General features: G+C 44.9%; 1 protein-coding gene across 2 annotated transcripts in view; it reads left to right on the forward strand.

Moving 5' to 3' along the window:
* Nucleotides 1–24,061, forward strand: part of Dennd2c (DENN domain containing 2C) — a 71,355-nt gene that overhangs the window by 18,267 nt on the left and 29,027 nt on the right. For both annotated transcript variants that reach the window (XM_028877321.2, XM_028877320.1), the window contains exons 2-5: nucleotides 15,783–16,775; nucleotides 17,710–17,840; nucleotides 18,219–18,331; nucleotides 20,408–20,578. In XM_028877321.2, coding sequence (XP_028733154.1) covers nucleotides 15,970–16,775; nucleotides 17,710–17,840; nucleotides 18,219–18,331; nucleotides 20,408–20,578 — 1,221 coding nt within the window. In that variant the 5' untranslated portion in view covers nucleotides 15,783–15,969. The remainder of the gene's footprint in view (nucleotides 1–15,782; nucleotides 16,776–17,709; nucleotides 17,841–18,218; nucleotides 18,332–20,407; nucleotides 20,579–24,061) is intronic.

The raw sequence follows: 24,061 nt of genomic DNA on the forward strand, positions 1-24,061 counted from the left end.
GTGCTGGGAACCAGACTTGGGTCTTCTGGAAGAGCAGCAAGTGTTCTTAACCAGGGAGCCATCTTACCAGCCCCAAAACTTTACTTACAAGGTTATTAACTGGTTTTGTTTGTTTGTTTGCAACAAGGTCTTACCATGTAGCTCTGGCTGGCTTGCCTGAAATTACCTATGTGGGACAGGTTGGCATCTAACTCACAGAGATCTGCTTGCCTGTGCCTCCTGAGTGCCAGGATTAAAGGCGTGTGTCAGTAGGCCTGGCCTAAGTTATTGTTATTGCATGTGCATATGTTACGTGTGAGTGCAGGTGCACAAGTGCCATGGCATGCATTCAGAAGTCGGAAGAGAGCTCTTGGGGGTTGATTCTCTCCGTCCACCATGGGCTGTGGGAGTATTCTTAGACCACTTTCAAGGCAAGCACTTTTCCCTGCTGTCTCAGTTAAGAGTTTCTGTTGCCGTGAAGGGACATCATGACCATGACAACTCTTATAAAAGAAAACACGTCATTGGGGCTGGCTTCAGTTCAGAGGTTTAGTCCATTGTCGTCATGGAAGGAAACATGGTGGCATGCAGGCAACATGGTGCTGGAGAGGTAGCTGAGAACTCTATCCTCAAAGCCTATCCCTAGTGTCACACTTCCTCCAACAAGCCACATCTACTCCAACAAGGCCACACCTCCTAATAGTGTCATTCCCTATAAACCTAGAGGGGCCATTTTTTATTCAAATCGCCACATTCTACTCCTTGACCCCCAAAGACTTGTAGCCATAACATAATGCAGAAATGCATTTAGTCCAACTTCAAAAGTCCCCATAGTCTACCAGTCTCAAACTTGTTTAAAAGTCAAACGTTCAAAGACTCTTCTGAGATTCTTAACTGTAATCCCCTATAAAATCAAAATAAAAAACCAGATCACTTATTTCCAATATGTAATGACACAGGATAAACATTACCATTCCCAAAGGGGACATAGTGAGAAAATACAAAGCAAGTCTGAAAACCAGCTACACAAACTCCAAACTCTGCATCTCCATGTCTGATGTCAAAGCACTCTTCAGATCTCCAACTCCTTCCAGCTTTGTTGACTGCAGCACACTTCTTTCTCTTGGGCTGGTTCCACTCCCTGTTGGTAGCTTTCCTCCCATGACTGGCATCTCCAACATCTTGGGGTTGCCAAGGCAATCCAGGCTTCACCTTCACAGCTTCATGTAATATGGCCTTTCTAGGCTTCCGTGCAGGGACACCCCTGACACATGCCTGGCCTCAAAGGCTTTCCTTAATTACAGAGAAAGATTCCATACCCCCTTTACTTCTGTATCCTTCATGACTCTAAAGCCAGAACCACAAAGGCCGAAGCTGCCAAGTTCTGCTGCTTGCTGGGGCTGGAACATGGACCCCTGGGTCAAGTACATCTTCACCAGCTTTCTTTTTTCAATAGTTTCCTTTCCTGCCTAAGCTTGACTCTCCTGAAGTTCGACCTGTAGATCTGGCTGGCCAAGAACTTAGAAATCTGTCTGCTCTGTCTCCCGAGTGCTGGGATTAAGGGTGTGTACCACCACACCTGGCTTTAAGTTTTTTTTTTTTTTTTTTTTTTAATTCCTTTGCACAGGTTGGAAGCTTAGCTGGGTGGGGTCTTGCCCTGAGTGACCATTCCTTTTATTCCAATTAACATCAGGATTTTTAAAATTTTGCTTGTCACCTTGAACACGGGACTTAGCTCCATTCCCCTTCCTGGTTCCCCTTTTCTCAAATTGTACATTTTGTAACTTTCCTTTCTCAGCCTACTCCTTTCCATTATAGATCTATGTAAGAGGCAACACTAGTAATAACCACATGATAAGCGCTACAGACTTGACAGAACCAGGAAAGCATTACATTTATACTTTGAAGCATCTTTCATTTTTCTTATTCTGCCAGTCATGTACAGTAACTGTGCAAAGTTTATGTTGTGTATTACAGGCACATGTAATACTTTTTTTTTTCTTTCGGAGCTGAGGACCGAACCCAGGGCCTTGTGCTTGCTAGGCAAGCGCTCTACCACTGAGCTAAATCCCCAACCCAAGATTTTTTTGAAGTTTCTTTGCTATTTGGGAAGCCATTTTCAGTTATTCATATGACAGTTTCCTCTGATGGGAGGGAGATAAAAGGCCCAAATCCTGAGTGTGCTTCTCTGAAGATTTGTTATTCAAGTAACTGTCAGCGCGATGGAAAAAGCTTGACAAGTAGAATTTTTTAAAAAAGAAAAGGAGAAACATGCTTAGTGGTTTAATGTCCTGCTGCTTCCCAAGCAGATTTTGTGTTTGCTCTTCTCTGCAGCATGGTTCAGCATCTCCTCATGACAGTGTAGGGTGGGTGGCAGTCTGAGGTCCTGGTTGACTCCATGTCTCCTCAGACAGCGCCGTAGAACCGTTTACCCTGACAGTTCATGCCACCTCCTTTTCATCTCATGCCTGGGTTTTCTTTTTTCTCATTATCCCTAGCCACAAGAAAGACTCCAGTGGATAAAGGTTCCTGAGATCACAGGAAAGATACACAATTTGCTGTAAAGAATAATTCAAGGCCCTGGGCAGTGGTGGCACACTACTTTAATTCCAGCCCTTGGGAGGCAGTTTGAGGCCAATCTGTCTACTAAGTGAATTACAAGACAGCCCGAGTTGTTACACAGAGAAACCCTGTCTCAAAAAGCAAAACAAAAACAAACCAGACAGAAAAAAACCAAAGGAGAATTTAAATTTGGGAGGGAGCCATAGTGTGGTGACATGTACAGGAGGCACAGGCTTGATTAATACTGGATTAAGTAAGGCTTCACAGAAACACTTCCCAGCTGCTCCTGCGTATACATATTACATGGTAAAATTAAAGGACTGTTGATACGGCTCAGGGGGAGAGCGTTTGCAAAGCCCTAGGTTCAATCCCTGCTATAGCCAAAAAATATAACAATGTGAAAAAGGTAGATTCTCAGGAAGAAATTAATAGGTTCTGTTATTTATTGAGCAGTTATTTATATCCTAGGCACTGCACAGTATTTATACCTCACATTTAAACTCAAAAATTATAAAACTTTGAACAGTCTGCATCTTTTGTGGAAAGGGTTCTGAAAAGTGTTGACCTCTTTGTGCCTGTGTTCCCGTCTGCAAATGGGGCTTCCAGCAGTATCTAGCTTTACTGTTAAACAATTAGATACAGATTGGGAAAGGTGCTCAGTGGTAGATTGCTTGCCTAGCACTAAAAAAATAAAAACAAATGGATATTGCTAGAGTAGAACTGTGCGTAGCTCATATTGAATGCCCAACGTGTATATGCTGCCCTCATTGTGAGCATCCTCTAGATAAGGAAGCAGAACTTACTTAGAAGGATGTTGAGAATGTAGGTTACTTACTCAGCTGAAAGCCAGATCTGCTGGTATGTGAACTCTGCCCGAGTTGTAGCTGTGTACTAGTAGTAGCTGCAGATGACTTGGTATGACTAGTTATGAGTAGCTGAGGAACACCAGTAGCAGGAGGAAGGCAGAGTTAGAAGCTGAAAGTCTTTGTTGTGTTCAAGAATATGAACTTGCTCTTACCTGTACCACATCAGGAAATAAGTACACATGTAAGTTTATCATTTAATCCAGGAGCTATTTTGTATCTGTTTATTTGTTTTGTATGGCTGTGTGTGTTTGTGCACATATGCGTGTGTGCCTGCTCCCACAGAGGGCAGAGGGCAACTTGCAGGAGTCAGTTCTCCGTGAGTTTTGGAGGTCAAACTTAGGTTGTCAGACTTGGTAGCAAGCACTTTTCTCCACTGAACCATCTTGCCAGTCCCAGAAACTATCTTTAAAAGTAGTAAAATCGTGACCCTCTCTTATGTATGTACTATAAAAGCAGGTGCGTTTGGAAAGCTTTGAAATTGTGTACGATTGGCTCTTCCCAATTTTTTTTTTTTAGTTTATTAAGATTTATTTTTAATTGTGTGTGTGTGTGTGTGAGAGAGAGAGAGAGAGAGAGAGAGAAGAGAGAGAGAGAGAGGGCGCGGGGAGATAGACAGACGGACGAGTGGACTGACTGGATATGTGCATGTGAGTGCAGTGTGCAGAGGCCGGAAGAGGGCGTTAATCCCCTGGAGCTGGACTCACAGGTGGTGTGAGCCGCCTGATGTGGGTGCTGGGAACTGAACTTGGGCTCTCTGCAAGAGCAGCGAGTGCTGCTCCTAACTGCTGAGCCTTCTCCCCAGCCCTGCTTTTGCCAATTTAAAATATTTGTTAGGTATATTTCTAATTTTGTGATTATTATGTTAGTGTTGCCTTGTACCCTAAGTATAGTAAGGTGTGGTGATATTGTGTTCCCCAAAATATTGTGCATGCTAATAAACTTATCTGGGGTCAGAGACAGAGCAGCCACAATATTAAACATAAAGGATAGGCAGTGGTAGCACACGCCTTTAATCCTAGCATTCCAGAGGCAGAAATCCATCTGTTCAAAGATACAGCCAAGCATGGTGACTCACGCCTTTAATCCCAGAAAGCCAGCCTTTAATCCCAGGGAGTGATGGCAAAAACAGAAAGATATATAAGGCGTGGAGACCAGAAACTAGAAGCATTTACCTGGTAAAGCATTTGCCTGGTTAAGCTTTCAGGCTTCTAGCAGCACAGTTCAGCTGAGAGCCATTGGGATGAGGACACAGAAGCTTCCAGTCTGAGCAAACAAGACCAGCTGAGAAGTTGGCCAGGTGAGGTTAGCTGTGGCTTGTTCTGGTTCTCTGATCTTCCAGTGTTCACCCCAATAACTGGCCTCGGGTTTGTTTTATTAATAAGACTTTCTAAAATTCCTGCTACAGTAAGGGTCAAACAATTAGATAGATTTGTTTAGCAATAAGTTAATAGAGTCATCCCTCAGCATCATGGGATTTGTTTCAGGACCACTTCATGGATACCAAAATCTGTGGATGCTCAAGATCCTTTTATAAAATGGTGTAGTGCATCCTGTGGTCGTCCTTGTATGTATGGTGAGTCCACTCTGGGTGACTCAGAGCAGCTAATATAATGTGAGTCCGATGTGAGGACAGTTGGGATCATTTTTATACTGTGCTGGTTAGGGGATAAGGACACAGGACCTCTGTACGTATTTAGTACAGACATGTTTCCCTCTGAGTGTTTTTAGTCCACAGTTGGGTAAGCCAGAGATGGAAAACCCATAGATACAGAAAGGCAACTTAAAGATCAGATGAGTAAATATTGATAGAGTGGAGCTGTGCCTGTTTCATATTAATTTAGGGAATTAAGTCCCCTAACTTAATTTATGTCATATACCAGAGATGATTGGGAGGTATTAATTCAATTTTGATAGCAGAACCTTGGTTCACTTCTAAAAGATCTGCTGCTCCTTGGAAGTGTTGTAGACTTGTGGAGCTGCCCCAGACCAGTGGTTCTCAACCTTCCTAATGCTGCGACCCTTTTGTACAGTTCCTCAGGTTGTGGTGACCCCAATCATACAATTATTTTGTTACTACTTCATAACTGAGATTTTGCTACTGTTATGAAAACAATGTAAATATCTGATATGCAGATGGTCTTAGGTGACCCCTGTGAAAAGGCCATTTGACCCTCAAGGGGTTGTAACCCACAGGTTGAGAACAGCTGCCTTAGAGTGTGGTTTGATAGGATCAGAGCTTTAGAAATAGCAGCCTGGCAACATTGAGTGAGTGGGACTGAGACAGAGGGCGGGTAGGCCAGATAGGGTTGGGAGAAAGTAGGGTAAGGGCATACATTAATGTCATCATTCTAGGAGGAAAAAGAGTGAGACATTTGTCAGGATGTACACTGGCTCAGCCCCATAGACTGTGAGGTAATGTCCTATAATGATGTGATAACCTTCATCACATACTTTGTACGAGATGCTTTACATATTATTCACTGTGTCCTCCATGTACTGTACTGACAAGTCTTTTATTTTTGAAATTTCTTTATTTATTATGTATACAGCATGTGTCCCTGCAGGCCAGAAGAGGGCGCCAGATCTCATTACAGATGGTTGTGAAGCCACCATGTGGTTGCTGGGAATTGAACTCAGGACCTCTGGAAGAGCAGTCAGTGCTCTTACCGCTGAGCCATCTCTCCAGCCCCAACAAGTCTTATTCCCTTGTTCTAAGTGAAAAAGTTAAGGCTCTTGAGAGGCTAGAGGAGTCTGTGCTGTTAGGTGAATTAGGACTTCCATCCAGATGTCTGTACTGCGCGCCATGCGCCCTCACACATGGAATAACATGACTCCTGCTGCAGTGGTACAGCACGCTTACTTCCACGGCTTGTTGCCTTCATTGCTGAAGCGAGTGATTTATCCTGTTCCCTGAGAATAGGTTACAGTCAGAGAATCATCTTGTCTCTCCACTCTTCAAAAAAAAAAAAGATATATTTTTTTATTTATTTATTTTCCTGAAACAGGGTTTCTCTTTATAACAGCCCTGGCTGTCCTGGAACTTGCTGTGTACACCAGGCTGGCCTCAAAATCACAGAGATCCACCTGCCTCTGCCTCCCCAGTGCTGGGATTAAAAGTGCCACCACATCCAGCTTAATTATTTTTACTTTTTCTTTAAAAAATACTTATTTTTACTTTTTGTATATGAGTGTTTTCCTGGCTGCATATATGTGCAACATGTGCAAGCAGTGTCCAAGGAAGTTAGAAGAGGGCGCAGATCCCTGAAACTGCCACCGTGTGGGTGCAGGGAACTGAACCCAGCTCTTCTCCAAGAGCAACAATTGGTCTTAACTGCTGAGCCATCTCATGACTCTAAAAAGAGATCCTAAAGATTTTTATGGGCCATCAAAATGGCCAGAGGTCAAGGTACTTACTGCAAGCCTATGATCTACACACACACACACACACACACACACACACACACACACACACACACGCACACACGAGTGAGGGCTGGGGAAGGAAGAAAATATGAATGAAGGAATGATAATCTTAAAAACTAAGGAGGGAGCCAGGCAGTGTTGGTGCAGCCTTTAATCCCAGCTCTTGGGAGGCAGAGGCAAATGGATCTCTATGAGTTCGAGGCCAGCCTGGTCTACAGAGTGAGTTCCAGGACAGCCAGGTATATATAGAGAAACCCTGTCTCAAAAGCCAAAAAACAAAAAACAAAATCAACAACAATCTAAGGAGGGGCTGGAGATATGGCTCAGTGTTTAAGAGCACTGACTGATCTTCCAACAGACCCAGGTTCGATTCCTAGCACTCACATGATGCTCACAACTGCCTGTGACTCCAGTTCCAGGGGACCTGGTACCCTCTCTGACCTCTTTGGGAAGCAGATATGTGCACAGATATACATACAAACAAACTTATACACACACACAAAATGAAGGAAAAATATTACCAATTCAGAGTCCTATGTCCAGCAAAACTGTTCCCTCTTCAAGTTCCTGCTTTTGTGCCGTGACAACATTGTAGGGTACTGATGGGGGAGCAAGCGGAGTCGGCACATTCATGTTTGAACCCAGGGCCACCAGCTTTAGGGCCTTTGCTCTTCATTGGGGTGGGAAGAGTCATTTATCTGTCTCCATCACAGAGACAAATGTGGCAGGGAGAGATTAAGACGCACCTTATGACCAGGGAAGTGTCCTTCTGTTTGTTAAAGTGCCACACACACAGGACATGGAATACATATTATCTCTCTTCATGCCAGGCTGCTTTTTAAAAGTAATTAATGGGGGCTGCCTTTTTTTCCCCCAGAGATTTTTATCTCTTATCTTTTTCCTGAAATGCCATCCTCAGGAGCCAACAACAATCCTCTTTCCATTTGGCTGTGTTCCTTCAAGTAGCTAAGTAGCTGGCAGCTGTTTTCTTCAGATAAACAGTTACTTTGGCTCTAAACATAAAACAAGTGTTATTACAATAGCCATCTACCCTAGTTCCCCACTTTTCCCACGCCAAAGAAGAACAAGAGTTTAGGTAACCATGGTGGATGGTGTGACGAATGTGTGTGTTCTTCTGGAGCTGGAGCCCCTGCTAGAACTTACACACAAGGCGGTGGGTTCAACCCCAGCTTGTAGAGGAGGAATCATCCAAGTTTCTCTGTTCCTTGTCATTTATATAACTCCACACTCTATCAACACACACACACACACACACACACACACACACACACACACACACACATATAGTCACTACAGAAAATTCCCTCATAGTCTTCTGGCCTTTGGCAACCACACTGACCTATTTTATCCCTGTGAATATCAGTTTTGACTATTATGAACTCAGATTTAATTGGAATCATGTAGTATATATGCTTTTGTTTCTGTGGGGTTTTGTTTTGTTTTTGAGATACATTGAGCTTATTAGTTTTTTGTCAGCTTGGGAAGAGAGAACCTTAATTGAGGGGTTGCCACCGTCAGATCGGCCTGTAGTCAAGTCTGTGGAGGCAGTTCCTTGATTGATGCGAAAGGGCTCAGCCCACTGTGGGCGGTGCCATCCCTTGGCAGTGGTTCTAGGTTGTAAGAAAGCAGGCTGGGTTGGGGATTTAGCTCAGGGCAAGACCCTGGGTTTGATCCTCAGCTCCAAAAAAAAAAAAAAAAAAAAAAAAAAAAAAAAAAAAAGCATTAAAAAAAAAAAAAAAAGAAAGAAAGCAGGCTGAGCAAACCATGACCAGCCGGCCAGTAAGCAACGTTTCCCCATGATCTTCAGTTCCTCCCTGGAGTTCCTGCCCTGACTTCTCTTCCTGATGAGAATAAATGGCTATGTTACTATAGTTTGTTTATGCATTCAAATGCTCTAGCTTGAGGCTCTCCTGAACAAAGCTGCTCTGAATAGCCAGGTGAAAGCCTTCCTGAGCGCTTGTGTCTCTTTCTTCTAAAGTCTGTTAGTGGAGTTGCGTGTGTGTGTGTGTGTGTGTGTGTGTGTGTGTGTGTGTGTGTATGTGTGTGGCGTCCACGTCTGAACCGTGTAAGAAACTCTCTGCTGTTGTCTACAGTGGTTGTGCTGCGCTCTGTCACCGTGGTCGTTTGAGAGTTCCAAGGATTCCAGTGCTTAGCCCCGCGGATGGGTTATGTAATGGAGACTAATGCTGGTGAGACTCTTTCCATGTGCGTTATTGTGCTTATGGGCTGCTCAAGTCTTTGGTAAAGTCTCATCTTACCTACGTTTTAACTGTGGTTTTGACTTAGTTATGATTGATAATGTGTTCAGGATTCGAGTTCTTGGGTGAATGTGTGTGTGTGTGTGTGTGTGTGTGTGTGTGTGTGTAGTGTGGTGCCTGCAGAGGCCAGAAGAGGCATCAGATCCCCTGCTGAAAGTGGGGTTACGAATGGTTGTCAGCAGCCATGTGGGGGCTTGGAATCGAACCTGGGTCCTTTGGAAGAGCAGCCAGTGCTCTAACCACTGAGCCATGCCTAGTCTATTACTGTAGCTTTGTAATGATGTTCCACAGTCACCGTTTTTGTCCCCAGAGCTCATTCTTTTGTTTCTGACAGTCACTTAGGTCATTATAGCTCCCTTACACTTTCTGTTCAAAGTTAAATCACCTGGTGGTTTCTGCAACATCTGCTTGATTCAGCTCGGGAGTGTTTCAAATTAGGGAATCAATTTGAGAGAATTTGATGTCTTAACAAAATTGAATCTTCAGTTCATTAGTGTATGATATCTAATTTTTATTTTTTTCTTGGCATTATCTTGTCATTTTGTTCTTCCTGTTTTTATCTCTTTCTCTTTTGTTCTCTTCTTTTCTTCTACCGTCACTCTCCCCTGCATCTGGTCCCGTTCCCTCCCACGTAGCCCAGGCTAGCCTTAAACTCAAGATCCTTCTATTTTAGTCTTCTGAGTGCCGGTGTTAAAGGCATGTGCCACTACAACTTTCCAAGGTCATTCTTGAAATCTGGCCATGCGCTGGCTGCTACCCTCCCAGAAGAAGCGAGGCACTGGTCCCCAGGACTCTCCACTTCCTTGTTAAACGTTCTGCGTACTTAGCTGGATTTGTGTTTTTCTCCTTTAATATGATGCAGTACCCTGTGTGGTGTGTGTGCATGCGCATGCCATAGGTCAGCGCTGTGTATCTTCCTCTATTGCTTTCAGTTTTAGTTTTATTTATTTATTTTTTAAAGACTGCATTTCTCTGTGTAGCCCTGGCTGTCCTGGAACTCTGTAGACCAGGCTGGCTTCAAACTCAGAGATCTGTCTGCCTTTGCTTGCTGGAATTAAAGGTGGCACAAGCTACAACCGCCCCACTCTCTCAGTTTTATTTTTTGAATTATTTTTAGTTTGTATGTGTTTGGGTGTTTTGCCTACATGTATGTCTGTGTACTACATGCATGCGTGGTATCCCTGGAGGTCAGAAGAGGGCGTCAGATCCTCTGGAAGTAGAGTTATATAGATGGTTGTGAACCACCTTGTGGGTGCTGGGAATTGAATCCAGGTCCACTGGAAGAGCAGCCAGTGCTTTTAACCACTGAGCCATCTCTCCAGCCCCTCAGTCTTATTTTTTGAAACAGGGCCTGTCACTGATACAGCTGGGGTGGCTAGCAAGTCAGCCAGCCATTTCCGGGAATTCTCCTCTTTCTGCTTGCCCAGGGCTGGGATTGTAAATGTGCACCGCTGTGCTCCCCCTGCCCAGTGCTGGGATTGTAAATGTGCACCGCTGTGCTCCCCCTGCCCAGGGCTGGGATTGTAAATGTGCACCGCTGTGCTCCCTCTGCCCAGGGCTGGGATTGTAAATGTGCACGCTGTGCTCCCTGCCAGGCTGGGATTGTAAATGTGCACGCTGTGCTCCCCTGCCCAGGGCTGGGATTGTAAATGTGCACCGCTGTGCTCCCCCTGCCCAGTGCTGGATTGTTGTGCCGCTGTGCCCCTGCCCAGTGCTGGGATTGTAAATGTGCACCGCTGTGCTCCCCCTGCCCAGTGCTGGGATTGTAAATGTGCACCGCTGTGCTCCCCCTGCCCAGGGCTGGGATTGTAAATGTGCACCGCTGTGCTCCCTCTGCCCAGTGCTGGGATTGTACGTGTGCACTGCTGTGCTCCCTGCCGGGCTGATTGTACGTGTGCACGCTGTGCTCCTGCCAGTGCTGGATTGTAAATGTGCACCGCTGTGCTCCCCTGCCCAGTGCTGGGATTGTAAATGTGCACTGCTGTGCTCCCCTGCCCAGGGCTGGGATTGTACGTGTGCACCGCTGTGCTCCCCCTGCCCAGGGCTGGGATTGTAAATGTGCACCGCTGTGCTCCCCTGCCCAGTGCTGGATTGTATGTGCACCGCTGTGCTCCCCCTGCCCAGGGCTGGGATTGTAAATGTGCACTGCAGTGCTCAGCTTTTATTTTTAAGTTGTAAGTGCTGGGGATTGAACTCATGTCCTCATGCTTGTTTGGCAGGTGTTTTACTAACTGAAGTCCAGGCTCTTATCTTCCATTTTTTCTTTCTTTCTTTTTCTTTTTTCCTTCCTTCTTCCTTCCTTCCTTCCTTCCTTCCTTCCTTCCTTCCTTCCTTCCTTCCTTCCTTACTTCCTTACTTCCTTACTTCCTTACTTCCTTACTTCCTTTCTTTCGTTTTTTGAGACAGGGTTTCTCTGTGTAGTTTTGCGCCTTTCCTGGAGCTTACTTGGTAGCCCAGGCTGGCCTCGAACTCACAGAGATCCGCCTGGCTCTGCCTCCCCGAGTGCTGGGATTAAAGGCGTGTGCCACCACCGGCTTCAACTTGCCATTTTAAAAAGATTTATTTTATTTTAAATTGTGAGTATGTATATGAGTGCAAGTGCCCAAGGAAGCCAGAGACATTGGATCCCCCCAGAGCTGAAGTTCCAGGTACTTTTGAATTGCCATGTGGGTGCTGGGAACTGAACTTGAGTCCTCTGCAAGAACATTATTTGCTCTTAGCCACTGAGCCATCTCTCCAGCCTTGTCTGTCTGTGAAATTTGAACATTTCGTGAGCCTGTGTGAACTCGGTGTTGGTCAGCTTGCAGTTCCCTCCCGGTTGCCCTTTGCCTGTGGGTTGTTGATTGCCCAGCCACATAGTATTTCCTCTCCATTTGCAGCTCAATGCTTAGCCAAGGCTTCATGTAAATTGTGTAAATGGCTGGCTCTCCCCCATCCTTTCTTTTTTGGTAACTTTTCCTGGAAAGCTCTGTTTGCTTTTAGCCTTTTCAGACTTGAGTCTCTTTATCTCCAGTTTAGCAAGGTCACCACACCCTGTGGGGCTCCCCAGCTCAGTGCTGTGTTCTGGAACGCCTCCAGGGAGAAAGTGAGGCCCAGCCTCCGTCAGGGATCACAGCCCGGTGTGCCTGTTTACAATATAGAAAGCTTTTATCTTCTGCACAGTTGTGTGGCTGCACAATCAAGGCAAGTCCAGTCTGTCATCTGTCATGGCTACAGGTGAGTTTTCCTGCTTGTTTCCATTAGTTTCTTCTCTCCTCTCTCTCTCTGTCTCTCTTTCTGTCTCTATCTCTGTCTCTGTCTCCCTCCGTCTCCCTCTCCCTTCTTCCCACCCCCCTCTCTTTGGTTCTTTATTTTTTCAAGACAGGGTTTCTCTGTATAACAACCCTGTCTGTCCTGGAACTTGCTTTGTAGACCAGGCTAGCCTCAAACTCAAAGAGATCCTCCTGCCTCTGCCTCCCAAATGCTGAGATTAAAGGCGTGTGCCACCACCACCCAGTTTGTTACCTGACTGGAATCATATTGCTTCCTGTAATATGGTGAACACACGTGACATTTTAAGCTGATAACTGCATTTTATGTATTTATTTGATCGATGTAAATACACTGGAGAACAACAGAAAATAAAAGCAAAGAAGCCTGGTTGAAAATCCCCTTTGAGGGCTGGAGAGATGGCTCAGCAGTTAAGACTGTTCTTCCAGAGGATCCGAGTTCAGTTCCCAACACCCACATGGCAGCTCACAACTGTCTGTAACTCCAGTCCTAGGGTACTAAAACACCAATGTACATGAAATAAATTAGTTTTTTTTTTTTTTTTTTTTTTTTTAGTGCACTAAAATCTCCTTCAAGCACTCTGTTTTCTACTTTAACTTAAGAGTGGTTAATTTGCATGTTTCTGCCCTCCTGTGCCTCCTGCTGCGATCACCCTCTGTGATCACCCCCTGTGACCGCACACATCCCCTCCCAGCCTTCTCCTTTGAGTCCTACCTGACTTCAGAGGTCTTTTGTAGCCACAGAAGTCCTTTGGTTCCTGTGGTTTTGAGAGAACACGCAGTGTTTAAACTGAAATGTGTGCAGCGGTGTGCTTGCAAGAAGTCTGAGCAAGTTTGAAAAGGCGATCTGTGGTAAATGTGAGTAAGGTGACCTCACTTGGGGAGGTTTTAAACAGATGAAGGTTGGAAGAGACCTTGAAAACTGACCTGCATTTATGGGGCAGAGAGAGGGTCTGTTCATAGTAGAGGTCAAGACAGGAGGCAGGGGGATCAGGCATGGGGTTCGAAGGTTCTTTTCAAGCCAGGAGAGACATGGAGAAGAGGTACTGGGGAGAATATGAGAAATCTGAGGCAAGTTTTGTCTGACAGGTTAGTTATTTTTTTTAGTGAGACCATATTAGGAAAGTCTTATTATAAAAGGAATGTACTAATTTGGAAACCAGGGGCTTGCACCTGCAATCCCGGTCTAAGCCGCCTGGGCTATAGAATGAGACCTTGTCTCAGAAATCAAGCAAAAAGAAAAATCGAGAACCCTCAGTTTTGCAAAAGGAACTATTAGAACTGTGAAATCAGCTGTAAAGGGTGTGTTGTTGTCTGTATTATCAGTGCAGTCCTAAATGTGGTTAAAAGGCTTCAGAACGTGTGTGCTTTGTTTTGAGACAGGATCTCTTTCTGTCCTTCAGAGATTGGCCTCAAATTCACAATCCTCCTGCCTCAGCCTGAGCGCTGGGACTGTAGGTATTGTATCACTACAACTTGGCTTTAAACTTGATTCTCTTTTGAAAGCATACAATGAGGACAAGTAAGATTCTCTCCTGCAGCTAAGCTGCCTGCTGCTACTTGAACAGCACCAGTCTACCTCGTCTATATTGGGTGGAATGCTGATTTGGCCATTTGTCGCCAGTTACATTTTCAGGTTAACCAATTTTTTTTTTTGTTTTTTGTTTTTTTCGAGACGTGGGTTTCTCTGTGTAGTTTTTGTGCCTGTCCTGGATCTCACTCTGTAGACCAGGCTGGCCTCGAACTCACAGAGATCTGCCTGCCTCTGCCTCCCGAGTGCTGGGACTAAAGGCGTGCACCACCGCCGCCCAGCTTTAAATAATTTTTGTAGCTCTGAAAGTTTTCACTTCCCCTCCGTTTCCCCCGAGTAGACTGGAAGCCTTCCTGAAGCCAATCCATCCTGTCTGTAATGTAGAAAATCCTAGTATCAGAGACTCTTGCAAGTATCAGGAGCAAGAAAAAGATGTTTGCAGTCTCGATCAACTAGCTGAATGCGGTGTCCTGCATTGTCCTGCTTCAGTGTTACTATTTCATCAGGAGCTCTTGCTGGGTGCAGTTATCCAGTTATCCAGTGTTGTAGAGGCTGGAACAGAGGATTGTGACTAATTTGAGGCTAGTCTGGGCTCCAGAGTGAGTTCCAGGAAAGGCGCAAAGCTACACAGAGAAACCCTGTCTCGAAAAACCAAAATAAAATAAAATCAATCAATCAATCAATCAATCAATCTCTCTGTGTGTGTGTATGTGTGTGAATATGTGTGTGTGCTCTTGTGCCCCTGCATGGGTGTGTGTGTGTGTGTGTGTGTGTGTGTGTGTGTGTGTGTACAAGTCAGCTGTATTGACAGAGCCAGGCTAAGATAGTTTCCTGCTTGTTAATCGGGGCCACGCAGATGAAGCAGGAGGAAGGATGACCCTGCCTCGGGAAGTTCTGAATGGATGCTATTTATAACACTGTGCAGCGGAACTGGAGAGCAGCTCTCCGCTCTGTGGCAGGAAAAGTTTCAGCCAGCCTTCACATTTGAGGAAGCAGTTTATGGAGCTGGCTGAGTGAAGCCTCTGTGAAAGGAAGGATGAGCAAGGTGACTGTGCTGATCTGAGTCTAGGGCGTGGTGACAGAGATGTGGGAAATGCAGCCGGGGACAAGATAATGGGGGCCTTTGGATTGGGTCTCTTCAGCAGCCTGTGTGAAATCCTGGGTTGCTAACAGTTCATTTGAAACAAGGGTATGTGACGGGCTAGTAGATGCAACAGCAGAAGACAGGAGGAGGAAATGAGCTGCTGATGTGTTTGTGACTTGGTTCCTGTCTAGACGTGTAAATGCACTTTTTAATTACTGGATGCAATTCTGCTTCTGTGTGCTTTTTGTTTGTTTTGAAACAGGGTCTCAGTATACAGCCCTGGCTGTCCTGGAACTACTCTGTAGACCAGGCTAGCCTCAAACTGACAGAACTCCTCTGCCTCTGCCTCCTGAGTGCTGCCATTAAAGGCCTGCATCACTATGCCCAGCCTTATGTGTGATTTCTGTATTATTACATTGGTCCTTGTTTCAAGAGAGAGTTTCATAAAGACTAGATTCATGAGCTGGAGGTGTATGTTGCTCAGTGATAGAGTGCTTGCCTAGCATGCATCATGCTCTAGTGCCACATACACACAAAAAGAGTTGACTCATTACAGAATAATGTATGTATTTTGCCAAGTATTAAATATAGCAGAGTATTAAAATTGACAGCTGGAAATAGCATCAGGAATATTTTCTTAGTAGGATTGGCTTCATGGAGTTGAATTACAGGCACATTTTTTACAAATTCAATATAAATGAATTATTTAGTGCTGGGTGGGCAGTGTTCAGTGGAGTTTAAAGAAAGAAATCATGAAACTATGTTAATATTCCTGTCTCATTTTAATAGGACCATTCACGATACAGCTGTAGCTGTTTTCGACAAAGATCAGTGATGAAAACTGTTGTTTTTAACAAGATACCTCCAAGTTAAACATGAAAGGAAAATACTGGAATCATTTCTGTTCTGACAAGATAAGGAATACAGCCTTTTCCAGCTAACATGTAATGGCAGCTTTCTGAGACCGTCCCTTGTCATGCACCCCACCGGGAACATGGATGTTGGCTTCACTCGGTCCTCTGTTCAGACCCTGTCCCGAAGTCACTGCAAAAACATCAAACAGAAGATTTCCCAGTGGGAAGGAAGGGCCAACGGTGTAGCCAAGCCAGCTAGGTTTCACCCCAAGGACTTTGGGGTGAGGTATAATAACTGCCACCAAGAGGTCCCTCCTCATAAGCATCCCGCTGGTGAAGAAAGCAGCAACTCTCAGAATGGGGGTCTGCCCAGGAGTGCAGACGCCCACAGCCATGACCAGAGTGAGCGTGAAGGCGAGCGGCGAGACTGTAAAGACGCCCACCCCTCAGAAACTGGACCGGACTCCAACCGGGTGTGTGCTCGGGTCAAACAGATCGAAAGCCAGAGAGATGTCGCCCTGGGTCCAGAGGCTTCGTTACCTCCAGGAAACTTCTATACCTCACAGATACTGTGGAAAAGATTAGAAGCGCTTCCCCCAGATAAAGTCTTGAATTTGCCTTTAGCCCCTTGTGACTCTACAGAGAAAGAACCGAATTTCAGAGTTCTGGATAGTTCTTATGGGATGACCAAGAGCTTGGAAAATATTTATTGTGAACCCGAAGGGCAGGAATGTGGACCCTCTATAAATCCTTTGCCCAAACCCCGTCGGACATTCAGGTATTTATCTGAATCTGGCAGTGTGCCATGTAAAGAAAGAAACTGTGACCAAAAGTACTGTGAAAAGAATTCCTGTGCGGAGTCTTCTTTGCCTTCTCAGGATCCTGAGCCAAAGAAATATGGTGGGAAGATCAGAGGGAGATCCAAAAGGTGTGTTTTCATCTTGCAGGTCGTGATTTGTAGTACATGATTCTTGAGTGCTTCCCCTGGTAATCCAAGTTCCCTTTCCCAACATGGAATCCAGGCTTCATTTAAGCATGGGGATGCTGACAGCCTGGAGGGGAGGTAGGAGGGGAAGCAGAAGTGTAGAATACAGCTACCTTCTACCACCCAGGAGCATCGAGTGGCGTCTTCAAGAACTCCTAAGGCTGGGTAGGGTAGTACATACTGTATTTCCATTACCAGGAAGGCTGAGGCAGGAGGATCACCACAACTTTGAGGCTAGCCTGAGCTACATACATACATAGTGACTTAGAAACCAGCTTCACTTCCATAGCAAGACATTATCTTATCCCCCACTGCCCAACCCCAAAGAGCTTTAGATAAGCAGGTCCGTTCTTTTACTTCATTTAGGACTTGGTGGCCTCAGCCTCATATTTAATTAAGGAGTAATTCTTGGGGCTGGAGAGATGGCTCAGCAGGTAAGAGCACTGAGAGGACCTAGGTTTTATTCCCAGCACCCACATGGGATCTCAGAACCATCTGTAACTCCAGTGCCAGGGGACACAACACCCTGTTCTGGCATTTATGGGCACCAGGCACACAAGTGTTGTACAGACATGCTTGTAGGCAGAACATACAAAGTAAAAATAGTTACTTTAATTAATTAGTTTATTTACTTATTTATTTATTTATTTATGAATCTTCGAGACAGGGTTTCTCTGTATAGCTTTGGCTATACTGGCCTCAAACTCACAGAGATTTGCCTGCCTCTGCCTCCTGAGTGCTGGGATTAAAGGCGTGTACCACCATACCAGATCATTTTTGTAATTTTACACACAAGTCTTTAAAATTTCTGTCTTCTTATCATTTAGAGATCACAGTTTTTGAAGGTGTAACTTTGAACTGTATCTCCTTTCTTAAGGAAATCCTTTGAGTTTGAAGATATTCAGCACTTTCGGAACTCACGGAAGATTCATGAAGAACTTGGAGGGAATGCTGGTTCCGCACTTTATTACACACAGTCTGAGGACAATATCTACGAGGATATTCTATGTAGGTGTCCATGCTTTGCAGTTAAATTTAATACGTACCTGGTGGTGCCCCTCATTGCACAGTGGTCTTTCTTTTACAATCAAACATCTTGTTTTAACTTTGTTTTTCTAATATGGAAACATTTGGTGTGTAAAGTTTTTCATCATTAATGAGTTTTACAACTAGTATAATGGGTGACTCAGTTGAGAAGTAAATGTTTACAGTATTGTGTTTTGAAAGTTCTTTAGCTTGGTTGAACATTGGAGTGATGTATAAACTTAAAATGCCATTGCTCTTATGGCCTTACATCCCCACAAGAATGTAGTTGTTCATTACCGATAGCTACTGTTCCCACTCACGTAAGTGTTCTTCTAAGCAGTGTTCATGTGGTTTTTAAAGATCCAGCCAAGGAAAATCCCTATGAAGATATTCCAGTGCAGTCTTTCCCCATTTGGAGATCCCCTTCAGCATGGAGGCTGCCACCTGCTAAGACGGCCTTCAGAGCACCCAAGGTATAACGGAGGCTTCCCTGAAGAACACAGGAGACCCCTGTACATGATCCATTTCAAGGTGGCGGTGGTTGAACGGGGGCCCAAACTGGGAGGCACTGAAATGTAGATTTTGTTGTCTGTGGGGGTGTTTTGTTTGCTTTAAAGACTAGGTATGCAAGTTTCTTTTTAAAATTTCTTTGCTTTGCTATTGGTTGCTTAATCTTAGTGTTTCAAGAATAATTTAATATACATACGTTTAGACTAGAGCTCTCTAAACTTCTCTACTTGCAGCCTCTTTTCACCCAAGGGGAAAAACTGTTTTGAGACAGGGTCTCCCTGTGTAACCCCAGCTGCTCTGGAACTCACTCTGTAGCCCAGGCTAGCTGTGAACCCACCGAGATTGCCTGCCTCTGCCTCCAGAGTGCCCAGATTAAAGTTCTGTGCCACCACCCCCTGCCACCTAGGAAATTTTTACATGACCGCAGATATATAGGTATGTAATTGGTATACAGATCAAACCTTAGTTGACGATAAGTCATAAAGAAATATATTTTACAACAGTTTTTTGCATATATAGCATGTAATTTTACCATTTATTAAAGACAAAAGCAAATATGCATGCTACCGAGATGGGTGTGCTTATTTTTACATAAAGGCTTGAACCCTGGCTGGGTGTGTGGGAGGTGGCTCTCTGTGCATTTGAGGTCGTCAGCCTGCCCTACACAGTGAGCTGCAGACCAGCCAAGGCTGCGTAGTGAAACTCTGTCCCAATCCTGCCCCCTGCCCCCCTGCAAGGGATTGAATCTTGGCTCATACTTGATGTTATAGTAAAAAATGACGGAAGTTCATGGCTATTACAGACATGGGAAGTTCTGTCCTAACCCAAAACCAAAATTCATTTAATGATGTTTAAATGTTTCTATTTGTGTGGGTGTGCATCATCTGCCTGTGGATCTGTGCACATGAAGGCAGGTGCCCTTGAATGTCAGCACGATCTGATTCCTAGGAGCTGAGTTACAGACCTTGTGAGCTGCCTGACATGGGTGCTGGGACCTGAACGCAGTTTCTCTGGAGAGCAACAGCACTCTTAAACATTGAGGGGTTTCTCCAGCCCCATCATTTAATTATTTTTTTTTCCTTTTCTTTCTGATTTTTTTGTGACAGGGTTGCTCTCTCTATCCCTGGCTGTCCTGGAATTAGCTCTGTAGGTCAGGCTGGCCTTGAACTCAGAGTTCCACCTGCCTCTGCCTCCCAAGTGCTGGGATTAAAGGCGTGTGCCGCCGCCGCCCAGCTTCATTTAACGACTTTTATGAAACTCAAATTATCAACTCAAATAGCAATTTTAAAATCAAACATCCTAACACAAAAATAATCCACTAACTTGAGACATGCTGAGGCTCAAGAGCAGGGAGATATGGAAATCTTTGCTTTTCACAGTTAAACTCTCATGTTTGCAAAGGCGGAAAGGACACGGAGCGTGTGAGATGGAAACGGTGCAGTTTATAACACGCAGTCGTCTCACATCTGAGCCAGGCGTGTAATGGTGGTGTTTGACGTGAGGCATGCGAGTGCAAAGGGCGTGTGCTGTGTGCTCAGAGCCGAGGCTGCAGTGAAGTCACCCCGTGCAGCACACGTGAGCACTGCCCAAAACCACCTCAGATTCTTCATGGCCTGGAGAATTTAAATTAATTTTTGGTTGTTGGTGTTCAGAAACCTTTTACTGTGGCTGAATTTTTTTATGACTCCCCCGTTCAGTTATCAAGTCAACAACCCATGGTTTAAGTAGCTGTGCTTTAGACAGGCCAGGAACTTTCAGTTCTCTGTAGTTCCCAGTGCTCTGCATTATGTCCACATCAGCCTGTGGCCTCAGTTACCCACCCACTCCCTGCAAGCTTTGAGACCCGTTGTTTGAGTTGGTAAAGATGATGTACTTTAGATTAGAAAACGGAGAAGTTACTTACAAGATGAGAAGGAATTGCGGAATCCCCATTTGGGATGGGTTTCAAGGAAAGATAAGCATTTTTCAGGGTAGCGTTGACTTTGCAAACACGCATTACTAGAAAAGATCTTATCTTACCAGTTTGTCTCCCGTTCCAGCTTCCTCCAAAGCCCCAGTTCCTTCAGCGGAAGACTATGGAGCTGAAGAACTCTCAAGCTTACTTGCGATCAAAGCTCACCAAGGACACCACTTTGCCTGTCACGTTAACCGAATGGAAGCTTTTCCGAGCTGGGGAAGTGGTTAACAGGAAAAAGAGAAATCTCCCAAGGGTGAGGAGTCCAGAACATTCATTCTTGAAGTTTTACCCCAGCATTTTAATAAGGGAGAATGAATAAGTGTTAGAACGAACGGAATAATAGGTTAGACCCTACCTGCTGGAGTTAGATCCTTGAGTTTGGAATTTTTGCTCATTCAGGAAATGACACAGATGACTTTTGTCGTTCCTTGTGGATTAGAGACTTGATGTCAGGTGGAGGGCTTCACTTGAGGTGTCCTCGTGTTGCTGAAGATCAGCTGTCTGTCTCAAGGAGATGCCAGCCTCAAACAAAAGGAGAGTCTGTTGATTCATTTCTTGTGCCAGAGTTTACAGATTTTCAGTAATGATGAAGTATATGCCATTTATTAGGACTGAAATGGCCATTTGGAGGTGGGGAAAAGAAAACCAGACTACAGCTTGGTACTAGACATTATCAAAAACATAGGAAATAAATGAATGACCTTGTCCTCCAGGGAGGGGAATGGTAGTAAGTGCCCCTCCACCATTTTGACCAGAACTGGTAATAAGCAGAATATTTTTTTAAATGAGATTACTTATAGCCATATCTTCTTTTAGGAGAGACATTTATAAGGTTATGTGAAAATATTTTTTAACTCTGTTTAATTAAGATGTTTTCAGGATTGAAATAGTAGCAGATAATATGCATAATGAAGAAATCAGATCACTGAAATAGTTTTCCTTCCATAATGCCAGGTGGATTAGCTCATATATTCATTTAGCACATGCATTTTGTACCTGACTTTAACATTAAACAAAAGTCACAGCTGTTTCTTGGTTAGTGGCCACTGATTGGTTCCTTGGAAAATCTTGTGTTCCAGAGTTAATTTAATTCTTCTGGTCTGTTTCCTGCCCTTGCTCTTGGGCAGGCATCCTGCCAGAGCTTTCTCTCCAGGAAGATCACTCTGGCACCCCCGGAAGCCCCTCCTGTGACTCCGGAACAGCAGATCATGTGTTCCTAGAGCAAGGATACAGACTCCTAAGGGATTCTGCTTGAGATTTCTAACCCTTGAAATGTCATTAGCAGCTGTTCAGGAATTTCGGACACTGGGGTTAAATGAGGGAGAGCTGGGCTGTGGCTCAGTGTTAAAGCTGTTGTCCATTAGTGTGAGGCTCTGAATTCAGTCCTCTGCTTCACAAAAGAACAAGCAAGGGACAGCCGAAGAGAGTCTGCGGGGCTTCCTGCCAGTCACCTTCCGGTTTGGGCTGCTTTATGTGCTTCTGATATCGGGAGGTGATTCACTTTCTGATAACCGCATAGGACCAACTCTTCCTTTTCTTTAAAAAAAAAAGAAGTTGATACAAGGTCTCATATATCTCAGGTTGGTCTTGAAATCACACTCTGTAGCTGAAGATGACCTTGAACTTTTTTGGGGGTGGGGAGTTTTGTTTTTTTCAGGACAGGGTTTCTCTGTGCATCCCTGACTGTGCTGGAACTCGCTTTATAGACCAGGCTGGCCTCGAACTCACAGAGTTCCACCTGCCTCTGCCTCAAGTGCTGGGATTAAAGACGTGTGCCACCACCACCTGGCTATGTCCCCAGATCTGTGTCATAGAATTTTCCCCAAAGTTTTTTGGAAAATGAAGAAAAAGAAAATGGCGTTGCCTTTTTTTTTTTTTTTTTTTTTTTTTTTTTTTTTTTTTTTTGACACTTTCACTGTGTAGCCCAGGTTAGCTTTGAACTGCCATCCTCCTGCTTTGGCCTCCGTAGCTTGTTGGTGAGATTATAGGCAGGTGTCTTCCTCATCCCCAAGCTGGTGGTGTACTTTTGATTGCTGGCAGAAACAAGCCATTAACACTCACTACCTATGACTCTAGAGTAAATCCCCTTAAGGGCTGGAGAGATGGCTCAGCAGTGGGAGCCATATTGCTCTTTTCAGAGGATCCAGGTTCACGTCCCAGCACCCACAGTGTGCAGTTCACAACCACCTGTAATTCCACCTGCGGAGGACTTAACACCTCCGGCCTCCCCAGGCAGCTGCACTCACGTGCACAAACCCACGAGTGCTTGCACACACACATTTAAAAATAATAAAAATAATCCTTACAAAAAGATTTTAAGTCCTTTTAGGGTGTCCCAGATTCAGTACAAATTGTGGTGGGGTTTTGTTTGTTTTTGAGTATATTCAGGACATACCATAAGAAACGCAGTTTTCATTTATGTCCTCCTCTCTGATGACTCCAACTGTCCCTGGAAGGGATGTTGCTTTCTGATCTAGTCCATATGCCCGGCCCCCGCCCTTCCTTCCTTTCCCTGCTGTGGAAGCCTGGGTGGGATTGCTGGTGCCGTCCCTGGTGCTTTGCTGTCTGTGGCTGGCCAGTACAGCAGCTGCTGTGGTCGTTCTGGGGTCCCACAGTGTGTGCTGCAGCTGCAGAGGAGGTCCCGGCTCCTCGTCCGAGCTCATAACCAGAAGTTTAGGTTCCCTTAATCTGCTCTTCCCAGAACAGTCGTTTCCTTCAAAATATGTGGGCATGCTTTTGCTTCTACTTTGTAAGTCCACGTTAATATTTACTCTGTCCTAGGTGTTTCTGCACCTAAAACTTGTTTGCTCTCATAAATCTTTTCTGTAGTTCTAGAAATAGCTTTTTCTTTTGGATTCTCCTGCTTGCTTTTGTGTAAAGGCAACACGGAAGAATACTGGCGAGTTTTCACTTGAACGGCAGCTCCAGAAATCCTCTAAGAGAGCAAGTTCGTCTAGAGATGTGAAGACCTGCCCGTGTTTCTCCCCTGCTTTGTAGTGGACTGACTGAGCTTGCTGCCTTAGGGACTGCCAAGTCCACGGGACCAGGGACACCATGAGCGCTCTCCTCAACAGTCTGGACCCCACTGCACTGTGCGCCCACTGTTCTGTCTAGGCCGATAAAGCAAGATGAACTTAAGCTTGGAACCTTAAGAAAAAAGTAGGCATGGAAAAGCTAATCAGCTCCTCATTTTAAAACGTCTGTTGATGTCACGGCTCGGACCTTTTCTTCTTTCCACCTCAGTCTCAGTCTGTGTCTCTCTGTCTGACTCTTCTCCACACACTCACCTTTTCCCTGGTATTGGGAAAGAATTCTGAGTAATGCTTACTAAATAGAAGCAGCTATACAACGATTTAAAAATAAATGATCTGATTGCAGTTCTTGAGGTGTAGATTGATGAGTGGAGAGAAGGGAAGGCATAGATTTGTGTGGAGTAATTTGAGAGTTTCCCATTTTTATGACATCTCTGAAGTAAGTTGTAGCATTTATACCCACAGTGGCAAAGAGTGTGCTCCTTTTGACAAAAGCTCCAGGGGCGTGATTATCTCCTTGGGAGAAACTCCTGAGCAGAAAAGGCTAAGCCCCACCCTGCAGTGGGTGACTGTTCCCCTTCCTGCTCCGAGCAAGTGAAAACTTGAGCAGTCTTACTCACCGTAGGCAGTGCAGGAGCACATTCCCTGCGTGCTGTGACATGGAGTGACACTCGATCTCCTCAGGAAGCTGTACGGGGTTCATC

The sequence above is a fragment of the Peromyscus leucopus genome, chromosome 6 (genome assembly GCF_004664715.2).
Source record: "Peromyscus leucopus breed LL Stock chromosome 6, UCI_PerLeu_2.1, whole genome shotgun sequence".
NCBI lineage: Eukaryota > Metazoa > Chordata > Mammalia > Rodentia > Cricetidae > Peromyscus > Peromyscus leucopus.